We start from the raw sequence: 21,340 nt of genomic DNA on the forward strand, positions 1-21,340 counted from the left end.
TATCTCTGCAGAATCCTCTCCTCCCAACAACAACAAATGAAAAACAAAAAACAAAAAACAAAAAACAGACATCATCACATATCCTTGTCCTGCATCGTTTTAATTGCAAGATCAGAGTATGTTATCTTCCAACTGACACATACAAATACAAACAAGTAACTTGTTTTCTACTATCTTGAACCTCCAATGCATACAACCTCTGTAAATATAAAGCAAACTAAGAACATGCCAGATATCCAACTTCTAAACTATAATGACATAAAAATCTGAGAGTTTTATGAAGGGAGTATGAGAGATACACAAGTCATTGCTTCTCAAGAACTGCCGATCCATTCCCCCCCCCCCCCAAACACACACACACACGGAGCCCACACACATAAGTGTTAAGGATTCTACAAAGCAGCACAATTGGGGCTCATGATGCGTTATTTAGACAGAAGACGTCATATGTTGTGCACCTGCTGAGGGAATGACTTGTCTTGTTGGCATAACTCCCCGTGTAAAAATCATCCACACAGTAGTGTATGAGTAAATTTCGAAGAAAGGAAGGGCGTTTACATGTGTGAGCAAGCATACACTTGTATCCACATATCTGCCCACATACATACACACACACACACACACACACACACACACACACACTCAATCATACTCAAGAATACATGTACACAATTGACAGTTTACGCAATTTCCCATTGGCATGACAGGTGAGCTGTGATGTCATACACTCATCCCATCCCACTCGTACAACGGGGTTTGTATATGTTTCACTAAAATCAAAACAATTTCGCAAGAGCAATGAGACCGAAGCCATCTCCTCTGCCCTTTGTTCGGGCATGTTTGGAGATTCAGTCACACACACACAGACTCAGTCAAACAACGGTCAAGAAAAGAAATTTGAGCCGATCACAGTAGCTGTCAGCAATAGAGTTCACGTTGAACAGGAACAGAGCCCTTGTCATAAAAAAGTCTATTACGACAAGGCCCTTAATCCAACTTCCTGTGACCAGACAGACCCAAGACCGCAGCCGGAACCCGGCATGATGATGTGACAGTTGATGAAATCTCTGAGGCAATGATGAGGCACACAAACCTACATCCACATACCTCCAGAACAACAAATGGAGATGATTCAACACACAATATTCCTACACACACACACACACACATGCACACACGCACATACACATACCCCGTACACTCTTACAGCTATTCTTGACGAGTGAAACTACATTTGTTCTATTTCAGGCAGTATCCTTTAATCCTCTTCTGCGTCCTCTAATTTTTTTTCAGTACATTTACAATTGGCATTTGAATAAAAAATTTAAATATTATCAGCCTGCATTGCCCACTAAATCCCACGGCATAATATTTGCAATGACTGCACGTTGCAAGTGCTACTGCTTTGAGCTGATTGGTCGACACCTCTTTGCTGCCATGGCAACTGCAACTACTGCAGGTGGCATTTGTTGTGAAGGCCTTGATCAGATGGGGGCCCTGGTTTGCCTCAATTGGCAAACAAAAAGGAGAACTTTTGCAATGCCTTCTCCTTTCTCGCTATGCCTCCCCCAGCAGTCTTGAGTTAAATATATCTTATTTCTCTCATAGAGGAGGCCATACATAAATAGAAGGGTGAGTCACCCTCTGAAGTTTTACAGAGGCTATTTCTGTTCGAGGACCCCCTCCCTCCAACATGATGATTTGTAGGTGAGGCTTACGCAGGAAGGTTGATGTTCTCTCAATTCATTCCGCCACTAGTCTACAAAGGAAACACTGTCTTGCATTGTCGAAAATGAGACTCAACAGATTCATCTGCACCACATATGCCCCCTTCATAACATTTATCAACACTCACAGCTGTTACAGTATTAGATAATTTCATAATTTATAGAGTTAGACATGATGATTATTTTTCATAACAATGCACAGACAAACATTTCACACAGGCATAGCAAAGGTAATAGTATGGTTGCTCTCTGTAACTCTTACCGATGTAACTCGCCGATAGATCTGGGCGGCATTGGAGCACTCTATGTAGGGGTATTCCGACGTGGCCATCTCCAGCATACACATGCCAAAGGCATACACATCCACCGCTTCATCGTAGTGCTCCTCGTACATTTCGGGCGCCATGAACTCTGGCGTACCTTGAATGCAAACAGGAGGGAGGAGGGAGTGGAATGTTTGAGAACTTTCAAACCTGTTTCGAGAGAGCAAAGGAGGGAAGAGAAATGCCACAGCAAATGAGGGAGAGAAAAATTGATTAGTGACGTTCTCGCCTGGAACACGTCCTCGTCAACTCTAACAAAGTTGTCTGCAACAAAAGCAGAGATTATCAAAAGAATATAGTGAGGATCCTCTTACGGTAGTAAACAAGTATGGCAATGGTAGTTAACATATAAACTGCATCACAATGTATCATAAGACAGCAAGCATAGTGAAGATCAGTAACTACTGATTACAATAGAGCAAAAATGCTAAACAACATAACACTTCCATACCTCCACATTCATACATCACACTCATACCAACCATCAAATTCAACAATTCTATAAAAAGTGATAAAAGCTTCAACACAAACTCTAGAGCCCTATGCATATAACATGTTAGTAGATACTTTCCTTATAAAATAAATATCAAGTGTGTCAATACATACCATTCCCCTACCAATAGTCCTTAATGAAAGTAAAACATTTGAATCATAATTAGAGATGAATATTTCACCTTAATACAATATGGACATGTCACTATATGACAATCATAAACAAATTATAAATATAATTTCCGAAGTACAGATCTCACCTCCACAGAGCTGCAATCATGAAACCTGAATAAAATAAACTGAGGTCAGAATCAGGATTACAAACCTAAACTACATATAACATCCACTCTCATCTAAAAATAAAAAGAGTTATAACAGTTCAAACATACTGCATTTAAAAACAACACATCAGCTGCTCACATATGACCCTCTGTATCATCAGATACAACATGAACAATCCTTTTTAGGTTACCACCAATGAATAATCAATTTGCTTTCAAACACTACATACACTGTAATTATCAGGAAGGTACTGCATCAAGAGATATTCAATATTCAATCTCATTACCTCTTTTTTTTTCCCCCCGGAATAAATGGGCTTCTTAACTTCATTTCTTTTCCACCTCATATCATAACTAAATGATCAGTTTTGCTTTTCATTCAAAGTATTAATGTTTCATAACAGGACAAAATACAGCCTTCATACAAATGTCTATTTCATTTTCCACGTAATGCTGCTCACTTAAACATCAATAAGATTTCATTACCTTCACAAGGAGTGGTAGAGACATGAAAATTAATCCATGAAAGCAGTTGAACAGACATATTTCCTATACCACAGACTTAAAATGTCAAAACGTAAATGTCAAACATTTGATCATCCAGTCAGGATTTCCATCTTGCCACAAAATATACCAAAAGCTATCAGGCAGCCAACAACCCATGCACCTGAACGCAATCCATCAGGTTTGATATCTGAATAATCCTCCAAACACCAAATGATGAAAACTAACTAAAGAAGAAACAGATATCCAATCTCTTACCTATGACACTTTTGGCGAATGAACTCTTTTTGAGGGTGGCGAGGCCTAGATCCCCGATCTTGACAGCACCAGATGTGCCCGTGATGAAGATGTTGTCACACTTGAGGTCACGGTGGATGATAGGCGGTTGTCGTGTGTGCAGAAAGTGGAGCCCTTTCAGGATCTGGCGGCACCAGTTACGGAGCACGCGGTTCTTCACACCTTTGAAACGCTTCAGGTATCTGCAGTGATCACACAGTACAGAAAAGACCCACGACAGGAGTGGGATGAGATACATAAGACTGAAACTTATTCTCAGGCTAAAACTCCTCTGAAAGAACAAATGTACATGAATAAGCATTTAGATAGTAACAAAGGAAGCACCTGCTAAATGCAATTATTTAATCCTGTACACATCCAGGGCCCGTTGCATAAAAGTTGCTATTATGGTAACTTTGCCATCCAATGGTAACTACCATGGTAACTACCATGGCAACAATACTCAACAGCCAATCAAAATCAAGAATTCCATGGAAGTTACCATTGGAAGGCAAAGTTACCATAATAGCAACTTTTATGCAATGGGCCCCTAGACTTGATATGTCATTAATGTCAGCATGTACATATGCAACATAAGTATAAAATTTAAGATACATGTACTTGTATAATGTAAGTCATGAAGGCAAGGCTAAATTTCAAAAATTATCCTGATTAAGACATGAGTCTTTCCCATACGTCTGAATGAAACCGATTCATATGGTATGTCCAAAATGGTCAAAATAATGTCAATATCAGTTTATGTGGAATGTGAACGAAAGTGACAGAATCGTGAAGAACTATTGAAGCAGTAGAAAAGACAGCACATGTAATACACGTCCACTATCCACTTTGACTGGTAGTTAACTACATCGGTATAGCTTTACACTAGCTTGTCACTAGCAGCGATTATCACGCCATCCAGCAGCGCCATCTTGAATGCTGAATCTGTATGCCTCGAACCCTACAGTATAACCCACTGCAAAAGATATCACACAGGTTAATATGATTTTTGTGCCTTTTTGGAAGATGGGTTCTTACGTTTTCAAGGTTCCAGACGTCATGAGTTCAGTAACAAGTACTATGTGCTTCTTGCGCTGAGAACTGCTGACTTCTTCCCAGTAGTCATAGAAGCTGACGATGTTGGGATGACTGAGTCCTTTCAACATCTCTGCCTCCTCTTTGAATCTCTGACGCTCTGTTCGACTCAGCTTTCGCTCCTGGTTTTACAAAAGAAAGCAAAGATGGAAATGTTTACCCCACTGTCAACATATAAGGTACTTACTGTATGTTCACTGTGCAATTTACAAATGATTACGATAGTGAATACCATGCAGAAGAATAGACAAAAACATACATGTGAACATATAATCAACATAATGTATGTAAACATGTAGAGGTGGAGGTACATTTTTGTACATATATTGTATGTACAATGTATCCATCTACACTACATGTACACTTCTGGATACTTTAAAAGCATGCACTCTGATAAAGGACACATCATTTACACTATCACAGCATACTCAACGTGCATAATTGCATTTAACCATCAAAGCATATCCATTTTTTATATGGATTTCATATTCCCACAATTATCAAAACCATACAAGATGTAGGCCTACATGGTACATGTAGTACATTTCACATTTCATCCACTTTACTATAGAAACTGAATGCTTTTCCCAATATGAGTACAACACAACTTCTCTTTACAAGGTAGACAGGGACAAAGAATTACAACAGAACAAAACAAAATATTGCCCACATGAATGCACTGTACAACTCTACATAGAGTACATGTGTACATTGTACATGTATGTCACTTCCCCACACCCATAAAGGAATATGTGTGCATGCTGTGTCTACACTTCAAAATCAAACTCTGTGACCACAGCTCTTGCAGCACAGCTCAAGATGTACATACTCTGTCGATACTCTCACAGTTGCTTCATTGGATAAATATTGCCAACACAGCAATCTACATCTGTAACTGATTCCTAAGTGGCATACACATTGTACACTTTAATTAATACACAATGCTTTCAAGTAGGCCTACTCACTAACTTTCTGTATATCCACACACAACTACAACTACATATACATCATGTATCATTATTTGGGGCACTTGATACAGGATGCACAGGCTACAGGACATAAAGCTCTTTATAAAATGGGTTCAAGAATGTAGCCAATTGGAAGCGCTGAAATGAGTCACGTGTGCGTGCATTAATTTCTTAGTAAATGCACGGCCGGGGCCTGACGTACGTCACAATGTTTACACTAGCAGTGCGCACTCAATCAGTTGTTACAAGTGCGTCACGCGCTACTATACGCGCTGTCAATCCTGTAAACAACTTCTAGTTCGGGCTGCCACAACAGCCGGCGGCCTTTCTTGTGCATAACACGTGGCGTACGTATACTCTTATACGTACGTACAGTACTTATGTGCGGGATTTCCGAGTGCGACGTGCGTAAATGTTTGGGACGAACATCTTCGGACATCTTGACTTTTGAGCGAGTGCTACATGTAGCTGACTGGTATTGACCCACAAAGGTACGTGAATAATGCTGTTAGTTTTTGACCCATTTTATAAAACAAATGATGCACAGGATTATACTATCACACTCTATCCTGTGCATCATTTGTATAGTATACACACTTTGTGTCACATCAGCTACACAAGTATAATGTACGTGATAATAAACAAGTCGAGAATGTACAGTGTGTTCAGTGCATCTTGGACAGGTCTGTTTAATACATTGTACACTATACCATACAAATGTATGTCATACATTGTACTGTACATTATGTACTGTAAGTTCAACATACAATGCACAAGGACACAACACAAAATTTACCACAGCCATCATCACTAAAGTTTGCATTTATAAGGAAATGTGTGACTACAACATGTGTATACTCAATTTGGTAAATGCAAAGCATTATTTCATCAACAAAGAAGGTTGTATCTTATCATGCATGAAGACAATTCATCCTTGTCTGCACGTCGAAAACAACATGGTATCATTCTTAGTCTAATCATCAGATTTTTATTTATTTTTTTATTTTTTGTCTGAGCTGTATTTTCACCATCACTTGGTTACACAGCATATCATAATTGCACATTTTCTCCATTTAACTTGCACTAAAATTGTTACAATATTCTTCCTGATTGTTACCTAACTTTTCAAACATCAAAATCAGTACAAGTTTCCCAGCAGTAGGCCTACACCTTTGTAATAGCACAAATACACATACAGGGTCTAAAACAAAAACCACCTGTCCAAATTTTAAAATGACTCTTTTGTATCAAAATATTGCTGTTTACAGTACATACAGTATCTGAAAGTTTTCCATTCATTTGAAGAAAACAGAAAATACTTAGAGAATCAATGAAGAATGAATTTTTCTTTGTTAAAGCTCTGCATACGGTAGTTGAAGTTACAGTTGTGACATCTACAATGTAATGAGCACTGTATCAACTACATGTAAAAGAATGATCAACTTTGGTTGATTTGTCAGAAGTTCAGTAGAAAAGACAGTCACTACCCTCTCAGGGTCAATATTGCTATGACAGTTGATTTAGGTAAAATTCTGCTTAAAGTCACTTTGTAACGAATATAAAGTACATGTGAATATACAGTACTGTACATGCACACAAAAATGCAAGCAATAAGAATGGTGTAAACACTGGCATCTTGTCACTGCGCAAAGATGACTGTACAGCTGATAACTACAACATACAATTGTACATGTACAATTGTACATGGCTACACATGCTATGTACATTGCACCAGTTCTTTGTGTTTATAATCCCCCCGGTACACCCACTGACTTCACATAATCCCATTAAATCAGTGATTCATTATGTATGAATATGATTGGACTGTGAGTGCATGTCTTCTGCCCGCTTGGGCTGGTCTGTCATGCTGCATACAATGTTACATGTATACACCCGTAAATTGTAAATGCACAAGCATGTAATGTATGTACAACTGTTTAGACTTTTAGTTAATGCACATAAATTTGAATGAGGACATTCCATTGCATAATATTATATAAAATACATGGGCATGACAGCAATGAAATCCAAATGTACATTTGTACACTGTATGTACTTGTACATTCTATGAAACAGTTCACATGGACATTTGTACACTGCATGACATCAACAGTGCTGATGAATCTGTTGCCCAGTACTAGATTGGCACCCCAAGGGTGTGGAGTCCATGGAGGCGCAAATGGAATATGCACATGCCCCACATAGTCGTGGTGTCTCCAGTGACGCAAAAACTTTCTTGAAAGTGGTGTCAACCTCTCTCTCGTGGCAATGCCTTCCCTTTAGTTTACTCATGAATACTGACAGTGTCATTAATATTATGTGAGCATGAAGGAAGGAGAAATCTGTGTACATGTACAGTATGGTAAAATGCATACAGTGAATGAAATGGATGATATTACTGACCGTACATTTAGAAAAGGGCTACAGTATGAGTTGGATACCAACATTACCATACACAAAAACAAAGTTAATACTTCTACAAATGTACATGAGACTATCTAAGTATGTAGCTGTACAGTGTAGGCATAACTTGTGATTAATTGTGCGTTTCACTCATGTTGTCACATAAACTTGTGCCAGTGGTGGAACTACACAATGTCGATTTGTAGGCCTACAGTGTATTATATGGTGAACAGAGTCCATGCTTCCTTGAGGAAACTACATTTGTACAATGCACCATGTAAAAAATAACAGACCAAGTATTTCATTTACAGTATGTTGCCAAATAATTTCTATAGAGAACTACAGTGTATATATTGTATAGCTCAAGGCAATTGAAGGAAACAAGAGCTGTAGTATAGAAAAACAGAATACTACTGCAACACATCCGAGGTACATACGTAGGCCTACATTGTACAAAGGTACATACAATTGTACATGTACATACATGTACACTGTACATTATTAATACCTCAGTTTCTTGGTGCTAAAATATGAGACATAAGGCTGAACTTTGATAAATGCTCTCTCCATGATGTAATGTAGAATGCCATCATTTTATTTAAAACAGCAAATAGAATTTCAAAATAAAAAGTGAGATATTGAAATTTCAAAAGGGGACTGAGGTCTTTAGATCAGTTCTTGGGTTTTGTTTTTTTTCTCTTTAATCCCTTTATTAAACTTGGTCATGTCTACATACATAATGTACAATGTACATGTACACCTATATAAAGGTTGATCACCTACAGTCTGTACAAGTATACAAGATTTTGTACTACAAGTACACAGAATGACATTCCAAAGTTCTGTCATAACAAAAAAGTTTATAGTGGCATGAAAATTTATTGCTCGCTGAGCTGAAACATACAACACTGTAAGTTCATGGTGTTTGCATTGTAGATGCAGTACACAACTTAAAAACTTTCTCAGGACTGAAAAGCTGTTTATGATTGTACTTTTTTTTTACATGGTGACCTAAATGGTAGCCTCTAACAAGTGAAGGACAGTACAAGGGGCATACCAGAATCGGTGCTGTATGATGTACATACATGTACAACTGCACAAGTAACAAAAACGCCAGCCTCCGCTCACTGTTTTTTGTCAATACATGGAAACAACCATGCCCTCAAATTTAGTCGTATCTGTCTTCCGCCACACTCTGTCGGCCAGAACGGCAAAGAGTTGTTTACCACCAGGACGCAGCTGTACATGGGTATGGGTCAGCTCCGGGTCGAACTTGGCATAAACTGGCTGATGGATTCTCAATATGACCACTGTCAGACAGGAACAAGTCCTAAAACATGCACTACACTGCCTCATCTGCCAGGATGCGGTGTGTAACATTCTCTGCCCCAGATGGCTGGGGTATTCCACCACAATTCTGCCTTTCCAGCAGAAACTTGACATTGAGAGAAAAGTGGAATGATTTTCCCACATGGCCAGCAAATCTCATCAGTGATTGAAGTAGAAGAAACTGAGAGAATATGTACAATCCCTCTTGCACTTGTGCGGTACAGTGCAGTAATCTTATGGGAAGCGCAGTTGTAAAATTACACTTGTACATTACACTGTATAATGTACAACCTATGTACAATGTGCAAATTAAAAACATTTTATGATCAACTTTTATTGAACAGTTCAGGTTTATGCTGGAGGCTATATTCAAAATACAGTGTTTTGTCTACGATATACACCATAACATGTCCATTTACCTAACAACTAAATTTCATGACATGATCACATACACTACACTGGTGTAGTACAATCATGCAAGTTGCAATCTTCTTCTACCCATTATCCATAAATCAAATAATGTGTCTCAAACCTTGCTTCATGAGTTTTCACAATGTATACAATTGTATAATGTACAACATGTGTATGTCAACATTCCTTGTCTACACAAATTGTACATTGTTCTTGTGCATACTGATATTGCACCATCATCTAACTGGTATCGCAATGAACCTTCACACATTTACTGTACATTTACAGTTGTGGATGTGTACATGTATATGGTATTGTACGTATGTTCAGCCTTTGAACCATTCAGAAGTTAATGACCTGTTCTACATGTACAGCTACATGCAGTGTATCAAAATGATGCCAAGAAGAAAAAAGAACAACAAAAAACTGGTCTGTGAAAACATGAATGTACAAAGACCTTCAGTCAATAAAGGGATGCATCGAGAAGCCAAATCAAATGCCTCCTACACTACTAGTCCATGGACCATAGTGTACAACAAATATGTTGGTCCAGGCTCCTACAGTTTGCATTATAAGCCACACAGAACAGTGAGGGAGGGAGAAATGGATTTCAGGGTTACCCCTTTATTCCCCTCTGAAAAACAGCGCTGCGTCAAACCCACTCTGCAATTATTCATGCAAGAGTGCAGCCAGTACAGAGAGGGGTTCAGCCCTGATGAACGTAGTGTTGTACTCAGAAATACAGTCACCAAGAAAAAAAAAGTGAAAAACAAAACATTAATATAAGATACAAAATTGAATAAAGGGGCAACTATAACTTTATAGACTACATTGTATCTTTTCAGAGTTTTAATGATTTACTGTATGATTTACAAAAGCAAAGATTTTCCTTGAGGGAAAACCTACTACATGTACATCAAATACATTACACGTGTACAAGGTACATGTACATGTACTATACAATTTATTGTACATGTAATTCATTATCAAATTTTTAAAGTACTGTATTGCATAACACTCGTAAAATATACCAATATACAAAATGTATCGCTCATTTCATATCACTGATACTGTACAACTGTGTCATAAAAAAGAAAGATTTACTTATACAATGTGCTACAGTACTTTATTAATTTCTCCATTTTTCAATCCGATTTCAATGACACTTTAATTGCTGAGGTGGACTTTCCTTATCATACGTAGAATTGTACAGTACATGTACACATCCTGTATAATAGTAAATCAGGGAATAATTTTCCTGGAATCGCGTACACAGGGTTGTAGCAGTTTGCTGTGCATTTTTGTATGACTGCTTTGCAAAATATCATTTGCATAGCAATTTAATTGCATAGACTTGTACACCGTTTTGTTCAAAATGTATCACTATCAACTAAAATTGCTATTCAATTTCAAGAAGGAAAATTATTCCCTGTAAATGATGTACAGCTGTACTGTGGTAATAACCGGGGGGCCAAAAGCTAAAAACAGAGGTCGAGTTGCACTCTCTCTACAAACTAAGTAGACCATGCTTATTTTCAAGTTTTTATTGTAACAAACAATATTCCACTGGTCTACCTCAAAAAATTTGTTGCGAAAGCCTCCAAATCCAAGATGGCGTCCAAGATGGCCGCCATATTTACTGAATTTGTTATTTAAATGATAGAATTCGATAGAAACATCAGATTTCAACAAATGTGATGTCATATGACAGAGAATACAATTTTCTACAAGTTGATACCATTTTGGTGGGTTATTGTGATAACTGGATTGAGATTTTAAGGAAAAAACACTCATTTTTTGACATTTTTCTGAAAAAAGGAAAATCATGAAAATGCTTGATTCAGCATAAATCAGAGAAAGACTGAAGATTTATCTTGAAACGTTTCAAGAATTTTGTTTGACATATAATTAATATTTGGAGAAAATTAGGGGTCAGTACCATTTTCGGTTCAGGAGTTATAATGTCTCAAACTTGAAAACTCACTACGTAAAAATGGCCACTTTAGTTGTGACCAAGACCTTGTTGGTCATAAAAAGGTCTGCGCGCGCCAAGACTACTACACGCACCACTGGCACTGGCGCTTCAGTGCCAGTGGTGCGTGTAGTAGTCTTGGCAAATGCAGACATTTTCTTTGACAAACAAGGGTTTGTACCTGCAAACTAACTTTTCATACCAAGTGGTAGCTCAGGTGATACTGATCGCTACTATTTCACAGTAGATTGTTCTGAAGCAGATGAGATGAAGCCAAAAAAGAATTTCAAATAGAGGTAGTAGCTTGAAACTTGGCACCAATCTTGTTTTAGATAGTTTAAGACAGAATTTAGATCAACCGCTCAAAAAAAAAAAATCAAGATGACAGCCATCAAAGTTGACGTAGTGCATTGCGCCAAATTAAATGTATTATTTCGATTTTGATACAATTTTGTCTGTTGCGCTATCTTAAACCGTCTTAGGTTTTTATGGACACATTTTTAAAATCAGTGATATTCTACTCTTCGAAAAAGAAAAAACAAATCGAATGGAAGTTTTTACTTTTGATGTGAGGAGTGAATAACAGAAAACGGTGAATTTAGAGTGAAATTGGAGTGACTTTTGAGTGAAAATGTTCATTTTCACTCATTTTAGAGTGACCTTAGGCAGGGCCCCACATTAACTTTTATTTTTGGTGGTCCAAAGGCAAATATCTTACCTTTTTCGGTGGCACGATCAGGCCACCAAATTCTTCATTTCTGACATTTTGGTGGCCCGACGTGCGTTCGAATTTTTGGTGGCCCTGGGCCACCGGACCACCGTTAGTGTCGAGCCCTGCCTTAGGGATCACTCGTCACTCTTCGAGTGATCCCCGAGGTCACTCTAAAATGAATGAAAATGAACATTTTCACTCTCGAGTGATCCTGATATCTATGTTATGGGAAAGCATCTACCAATGGCATAAGTTCAGATTGTGACACTATAACCCACATGAAATCAGCCTAAAATCAATGTAAGAAAAATCTGATAACAGTAAATACAGTTTCAGCATGCTTATTTGTAAATGTGAATATACAGCACGAATAATCAATTTGGACAATTTTATTCGAATAATATACTGAAAAAGTAATTTCGCACAACACATTTAAGAGCAAAGATGAGAAATTGCCGCCATGTCGGATTTTTTTTTTTTTTTTTTTTTTGGGGGGGGGGTTCGGATCAGAAGGGCTTTTCAAGTCATCTGCGGATCAGACATTACTACACATATTGTACCATCATCATTCACGTTTCTACAACAGGAGAGTAACATACAAGTAAAAAAGCATATCTTTGATATAGAAGCATTTCTTTTTTATCAAAGATTGGGCCTTACCCAAACACTGGAATGAGCTCCACCCCCACCCCCCCCCCCCCCAAAAAAAAGACCCTCGATATGGTTTACATATAGTACAATATCGTTCGGATGTATAGAAACATGTAATAGACAGCAATATAAGAAGATTGAACAAAATATATCAAATTATAAGTTATAAGTTGAGATTTAACTTTCACGCAACACACTAAAGGTATTGTTTACCATTGGGAGAGATATCACATTCGATTTATATGTGCAGGTTAGTTGTATCACAAAACATTCTACCATGTAAAAAAATTATAATAAAGCCTAAAACATACGGAGATAACACCATCTCTTTTCAAGAAACCATGACCATGATAACTGTTAACAATTCAGTATATAAAAAGACATTCTTATCAGATCTATTTAGTATATCTAACAATATTTAGCATTAATTATACTGATTTACGTTTGTACATTAGTTGATCTATCCCTAACTCACAGTTTAGAACTAGTTTTAGGAATTAAGTAAAGCTGGGTTTTTGTTTTATGTGCACTAATGGTAAATAATGCCTTGAACGACAACCTCGATTAATTACCGCCATCTTGAATTTTGTGTGGATACTAGTTTTATCGCTAAATATTACACATTGGCAAAATTTGTGCCAAATTCCAAGCTCCTATCTCTTTTTGGAAAATACTTTCTGTTCAATCTTATCTGCCTCAGAACAATCTACTATGATGAAATGCTACAGTAATAGCGACCAGCGTCGCTTATACCACTTGGCATGAAAAGTTTAATAGTTTGCAGGTACTTGCAAGTCACTACACCATAACAATATTACATGTAACCATGTAAACACATTGTATGCAAAATGTATAATACATAAATATAATTTTTTCAAGTTTTAGATGTTAACTTGTCAACAGTGTATATATGATATTGCCTATACTTCCAGAAATATGAATTATGTCTCAATCTCAGTAAATCTCAATCTCAATCGCAGGTTTCAAAACAATTCTTCAGTTCTTCTTTGATGAATATTAAATCATGCATTTTTACATTTCTTCCTTTTTTCAAAACAATATAAAAATATGTATTCCCCCCCCCCCAAAAAAAGAAGCAAACAACACCCCCCCCCCAATTTATCACAATACACAGCTAAAGTGGTATCAACTTTTAGGAAGTTTTGCTCTCCTTCATATGACATCAAGTTTGTTGCAATCCAATGTCTCTATCAATTTTTATGTTTGAAATGTTAAAATCAATAAAAATGGCGGCCCTATTGGACCGCATCTGTACTTTGGAGGTTTTTGCAACAAATCTACCGAGGTGTACTTACGGAACATTGCTTAGTATACTTAATATTATGTATGGTCTTGTTTATAGAGAGAGTGGAACTCGAAAAGTCAGCACGATCTCGGATTTAACCCTCTGTGACGTCTTTGGGAACAGATGCGTGCAAATATATTATTTAAAATTGGATTTCAAGTTATAGACATTATAACTCCTGAACCAAATACAATACTGACCCCTAATTTTCTCCAAATATTGATTATATTATGGGAAAGATGTTAATTTCTGCATGGTTTTCATAAACATTTTTACTTTTTTTTCTTTCACTTTTTAGAGAAATATTCATGGTGCATTCTGAAAAATGTCTCCATAAAAACCTAAGATGGTCTGAAATACCATTAAAATGTTCAGAATATATAAAAAACATATAAATAGACAGCAAAACAGACAAAATTGTATCAAAATCGAAATGATACATTTACTTTGGCGCAATACACTATGTCAGCTTTGATGGCCTGCAATTTTGAATTTTTTGAGTGATTGATCCAAATTTTGTTTTAAACTTTCTATAGCAAGGTTAGTGTTTCAAGCTTCTACCTCTATTTGAAAGATATTTTTTGCTTCATCTCATCTGCTTCAGAACAATCTACTTTGAAATAATAGCAATCAGCGTCACCTGAGCTACCACTTGGTATGAAAAGTTAGTTTGCAGGCACAAACCCTTGTTTGTCAAAGAAAATGTCTGCGTTTGCCAAGACTACTACACGCACCACTGGCACTGCTACAATGGCCAGTGCCAGTGGTGCGTGTAGTAGTCTTGGCGCGCGCAGGCCTTTTTTACGACCAACAAGGTCTTGTCACAACTAAAGTGGCCATTTTTACATAGTGAGTTTTCAAGTTTGAGACATTATAACTCCTGAACCGAAAATGGTACTGACCCCTAATTTTCTCCAAATATTAATTATATGTCAAACAAAATTCTTGAAACGTTTCAAGATAATCCTTCAGTTTTTCTGTGATTTATGCTGAATCAAGCATTTTCATGATTTTCCTTTTTTCAGAAAAATATCAAAAAATGAGTGTTTTTTCCTTAAAATCTCAATCCAGTTATCATAATAACCCACAAAAATGATATCAACTTGTAGAAAATTTTATTTTCTTTCATATGACATCAAATTTGTTGAAGTCTGATGTTTCAATCAAATTCTATCTTTCAAATAACAAATTCAGTAAATATGGCGGCCATCTTGGACGCCATCTTGGATTTGGAGGCTTTCGCAACAAATTTTTTGAGGTAGACCAGTGGAATGTTGTTTGTTACAATAAAAACTTGAAAATAAGCATGGTCTACTTAGTTTGTAGAGAGAGTGCAACTCACTCGTTAAGTAAGCGACTTTTTGGGGTTTGGCCCTCCGGTTATAAGCAAGTTCTGTACAATATCCATACATACAGTACATACTGTACTGTAACTTCTGATGATTAATGCATTACAAGTTGTACACCGCATGTTGCAAAAATATCAAAGGGAGCTGATCAGAGCTTCTGAAACCAATTATTCTAAATATCAAATGATACCAAAACTACAGAAAACAGTTGTTCCAGAGATTGTTATGGCATACAATGTAGATCTATACACTGTACATGTAACTTCTAAAATATCAGTGGCAATTTGCCCAAGACATGCAGCATAACCAAATGCGATCCCAGGAAATCAATTCCCTTATAAAAATCTACATCACAGTGAAAGCAAAATTGTACCCAAACAATACCAGGATATGTATTGTACCAAACCATGCAGTCTGCAAACCCCATGTACACTGTACATGTATGCACAAAATGTACATACCCTGCAGGAAGACTGGATCAAATTTCAGTGCATATCTCATGTCAGCATCCACTACTATCAGGAAGGATATTTCTTGCATGATCTCCATGTTAAAGTCTACATGTGTACGTTGCACAAACAGAAAAAACTGTACTCATCAAAACAAACTCTGTGACAATAAACTTTACTACACTATTTACAGGTACAGTTGTTTACTGTATGACCAGATTAGTAATTGATCAGCAATAATTATTTCTTTCTTCATATTTTTAAGTCTCTCATGCTTTACCATGTCATGATAGAAAAATGTTCAAACAGGATATATGTACAGCAGTACAAGTGTAGAGTGTGATGTACACATACACTTTGCAATGTAGGCCCTACACCTATACTTTATGCCATATTGCCTCACAATAACAATTTGGCAACTGCAACAGCAGCCTTACATTGAACATCGTGTACGATACATGTACAGTAGGGCCTACTTACAATGCACGTGTATACAACCATGTACAGTACATGTGTACATATACAAATTGTACAAGTGTAATCTCCTAAAATTTGAATAGCGTACTTAAAAATCATAGGCTTGAAAATTTCTTTGACACATGTGCATACAATTGTACTTCAAACTACCACCACCTTTATTACTCTGTAGAAGTACTGTACTGTACCTGTGTAACACACCAAACATGCACATGTGTACAGTGTACACCATATACTGTACAATGTACATTCATTTCAGTTACAAATCTACTGTACCGATTTGTACTGTACAGTATGTACTACATTGTACAATCTGAGCATCAGGGAGTGACATGTATTATTTTGTACTGTAAATTTTTTTTTTTCTCTTTATTCTCATTCTCCATCTTATGAAATGTTGCCATTTAGAAGTCACATTTCTTATTTGGTTCATACAATGTGTACTGTACATATTACGCTCTATTTACATATATTTACTTTTTAATTCTACAGTGTACAATGTACAGTAGTTACTTACAGTACGTGTACTGTATATTGGTGTCTGTTTTTTTTTTTTTTTAAGATTCAGCAAACTGCCTGACTTTTTCACCTTTGCACAAGTATTTGAAGATACAAATTGATGTACATATTGAATCAGCAGAGATTGGATTTTACAATTGTAGGTGTTTTCAAATGTTGTACACTGTACTCCCTGTACCTGCAAGTGTGTCTACAGAGGAAGGTGTCATGGAGCAACAACCAATTCTATTCTGTCGGAGATTCCTGAAGTGCTTACGAGAAAAGAGGAACTGTCTACAAGTTGTACAGTATACATATGTAGGCCTATACAGTACACAACAGCTGTAGGTCCAGCTTGGTTTAGGAAAACAGCACAGAAGAACTGGCATAGCTTTTTTTTTCTTTTTCTTTTTTTTGCACATCAATTACTCTTAAAATACTGTACAGTTGTACATAAGTATGAATCTTCACGAATAATTTGCAGCTGTGCTACCTACATTTTGTACTGTACATACAATTGTAAGAGAAACTAAAAGACAAAAAAATTACAATAAGTACTAGAGTACATTGTATTCCCCATTATACAATCACACAGGTTTGTACATCTCTCTTAATCCTCTGAACACCCAGTGGAATGTGTGCTATTCATTCTAGACTTCAAAGGCTTCTTTAAATAGAGAATGAACAATTACATAATAGCAGAGTTTAAAACTCTCCGTTTGGGATACAGTGCATGTTGCAAAGGTAGTGTAAACTACAGTGTACGTATGTACAACAGATTTGTGACTTCACTCTTCTCTATTGAAGGATATCTTATATCATTCTACAATTAAAATGATAATTCTTGGGAAATGTGATCTTCCATGTTTAAGTCTCCTAAGGCCAGAGGAAGTCTGCGTCTTCATGCACAATTACAAAAACTACACGTACATACTGGACATGTACAGGCGTATCACTGTGCATTGAATGCAGGCTGGTCCATAGGGAGTTTTAGTGATAAGCCTACAATGTATACTGCAACATAACATGTTTGCACAACAATCTACACTGTATGCCATGATGTTCCAAATATTACTGACATGCTAAAAAAAAAAGAAGAAAAAAAAATTGCTAATGAGTCAAATGTGTCTGTAAACTTACAAAAATATTTACTATTGTACAAATACATGTATGTTGTATCTGGCCAAAAATGTGTATCCATCGATTACAGCCCATTCACTGAATAAAATGGTCAAAATAGGGCTTACCTGTACATAGCACCAGAGAGTATCTAGATAGATACAAATGTAACATAGAGAATTTCTAGTTTTATACCAATGATGATTTTTTTTTTCATGTAACAAGCTATTAAAGTTCAATCTATGGACTACCCTGTTCCACATCAAGAGAAAAGAAGAGAAAGGAAAAGAGAAAAGAGAAAAGAAAAGAACAATGTCCTAGACACCATACATTGTACTAGCCTTAATGATATTTTGAACAGGCAATGAGATACAATGGCGGATGCATACAGCTATATTAGAGTACATGTACATTTCCCTATTGGTTTTATAGACTGGATGAGGCACATAATGTGTATCATGATCATAGGGATAAGCATACAACTTGTCCATGTAGTCCTCTCTACAATATTCTTTGAGTAGGGAGATGTTGCCCCTTTCTTCCAGCACAATACATTTCATACTACACTGCTAATCATTGTTTTCTTCAACAAACAAGCTGACTTTTTGTACTTCAGACAGATGAGAGAAAAGTACGAAAATACACTTAGTTTAGGGGTTTACTTTCATTCAAGAACACCTCACAAAGCATATTGCCAGTTTGTATTCAATGCATGCTACTCATTCTCAACATCCATGAATTCATTGTACACAATCTCATGTGGAAAAATTGACATCCAATGAATGTGGAAAACACACACAAGTACTTGAAATTCACATTCACAATATCCAATGTACAGTGTACATGTACTAGCTACATGTAGGATTGAAAACACACTCTGTTCTTGTAAATTCATGATCACTAATTGCAGTGCTTTGAAATCCAGGCAGCAAATCATGTTATTCCCGAAAACTGAAAAAGATATATGTCAATGCAAAATGTACAAACTGAATTAAATGTTAAGACAATTGGTATAATGTGGCCAACACAGCATCCATACAAGGAATCCACAAGGGAAATTCAAGCATAATCACTTATTTTCCAATACACTGTCCCTGTAATCATCATCACCAATTATACAAGGAAAAGTAGAAATTACGCGGTGCGTAACATATGTCCCCGCCGGAAGTAGCATTTTGTAACAAAATGTGCAATATAGGTAAAAAATCAAGGTCAAAGGTCAAAGAAGTCAAAGGTCAAAATTCTGTGTAGAAGTTTTGAAGCCCTCACCTAGTGCCATCACATAAAGCAAATGGAATCGAAATTGGGTTAGAAATGGCGAAGGAGTAGCATTTTGTAGCCAATGTACAATATAGGTCAAAAATCAAGGTCAAAGGTCAAAGAAGTCAAAGGTCAAAATTCTGTGTAGAAGTTTTGAAGCCCTCACCTAGTGCTATCACATAAAGCAAACGGAATCGAAATCGGGTTAGAAATGGCGCAGGAGTAGCATTCTGTAGCAAAATGCACAAAATAGGTCAAAAATCAAGGTCAAAGGTCAAAGAAGTCAAAGGTCAAAATTCTGTGTAGAAGTTTTGAAGCCCTCAACTAGTGCCATCATATAAAGCAAACGGAATCGAAATCGGGTTAAAAATGGCGAAGGAGTAGCATTTCGTAGCAAAATGTACAATATAGGTCAAAAATCAAGGTCAAAGGTCAAAGAAGTCAAAGGTCAAAATTCTGTGTAGAAGTTTTGAAGCCCTCACCTAGTGCCATCACATAAAGCAAACGGAATCGAAATCGGGTTAGAAATGGCGAAGGAGTAGCATTTTGTAGCAAAATGTACAATATAGGTCAAAAAATCAAGGTCAAAGGTCAAAGAAGTCAAAGGTCAAAATTCTGTGTAGAAGTTTTGAAGCCCTCACCTAGTGCCATCACATAAAGCAAACGGAATCGAAATCGGGTTAGAAATGGCGAAGGAGTAGCATTTTGTAGCAAAATGTACAATATAGGTCAAAGGTCAAGGTCAAAGGTCACGACTGAAATTCTGTGTAGAAGTTTCAAAGCTCCCATGTAGTGCTATCATATAAAGCAAACAGAATCAAAATTGGCTCATAAATGACAGAGAAGTAGCAAATTGAAGATTTTGATCACACACGGACGCACACACGGACACACGGACACACGGACACACGGACGGACGGACGGACAGACGGACGGACACACGGACACACACACGTACGGAGCCCGTTTCATAGTCCCCTGCTCGAACTCGTTCGGCGGGGACAAAAATTGGGCTCCCATATGTGCAATTTACAAAAACAACTCAAAAGACGGATACCTGTTAGAATTCGAGCTTTGGTAAAAGTGGGTAGTTTACAACAGCACAAAATATTGCCTCTTCATGATGCTTACAATGTACTTGCAACACAAGAAGAATATCATGCAGGTACATCCTGAACAGTTGTGTCAATAATCACACTTAAATATTACAATGACTATGAAAATGTCATGGACAGGCCTTTTAAAGGACAAGTCCACCTTCACATACATTGTAAAGGATTGAGAGCATGCAGCAATATTAGGAGAACACATCCGTGAAAGTTTGAGGAAAATCGGACATTCCGTTCAAAAGTTAGGAATTTTTAAAGTGTTTGCGCAGTCACTGCTGAATGAGAAGACTAACGTACTACATCGTATGATGTCAGATGCGTACAACGATACTAAAGGAAAATAAAAAGAGAATTTCACAAAACTTTACTTTTTGAATAAAGTGCACATTCTTTGACTTGTTAATGACAAATATGTTAAGGGAAATATTATTCCCCTGCCTTCTGAAAGAGAGAAATCAAGTGTTCTATTGTTATGCGAGAAAAATTGAAATATATTGAATTCTCTTTATTCTTTCTTTCAATCCTTGTACACATGTGACATCACAAGCTATAGTAATCTTTTCGTCCAGCTGTGACTGAGCATAAATTTCAAAAATTCATAACTTTTGAACGGATTGCCCAATTTTCCT

At 36.9% G+C, this 21,340-nt stretch overlaps 1 protein-coding gene across 1 annotated transcript in view; it reads right to left on the bottom strand.

Moving 5' to 3' along the window:
- Positions 1 to 21,340, bottom strand: part of LOC139715435 (uncharacterized) — a 120,685-nt gene that overhangs the window by 96,950 nt on the left and 2,395 nt on the right. The window contains exons 2-4 of the mRNA XM_071627008.1: positions 4,642 to 4,820; positions 3,586 to 3,806; positions 1,990 to 2,147 (exon numbers count right to left, since the gene is read on the bottom strand). Coding sequence (XP_071483109.1) covers positions 1,990 to 2,147; positions 3,586 to 3,806; positions 4,642 to 4,820 — 558 coding nt within the window. The remainder of the gene's footprint in view (positions 1 to 1,989; positions 2,148 to 3,585; positions 3,807 to 4,641; positions 4,821 to 21,340) is intronic.

Source organism: Diadema antillarum, unplaced genomic scaffold (genome assembly GCF_040938485.1).
Source record: "Diadema antillarum isolate AM-2024a unplaced genomic scaffold, OU_Dant_1.0 scf00000049, whole genome shotgun sequence".
NCBI classification, from domain to species: Eukaryota; Metazoa; Echinodermata; class Echinoidea; order Diadematoida; family Diadematidae; genus Diadema; species Diadema antillarum.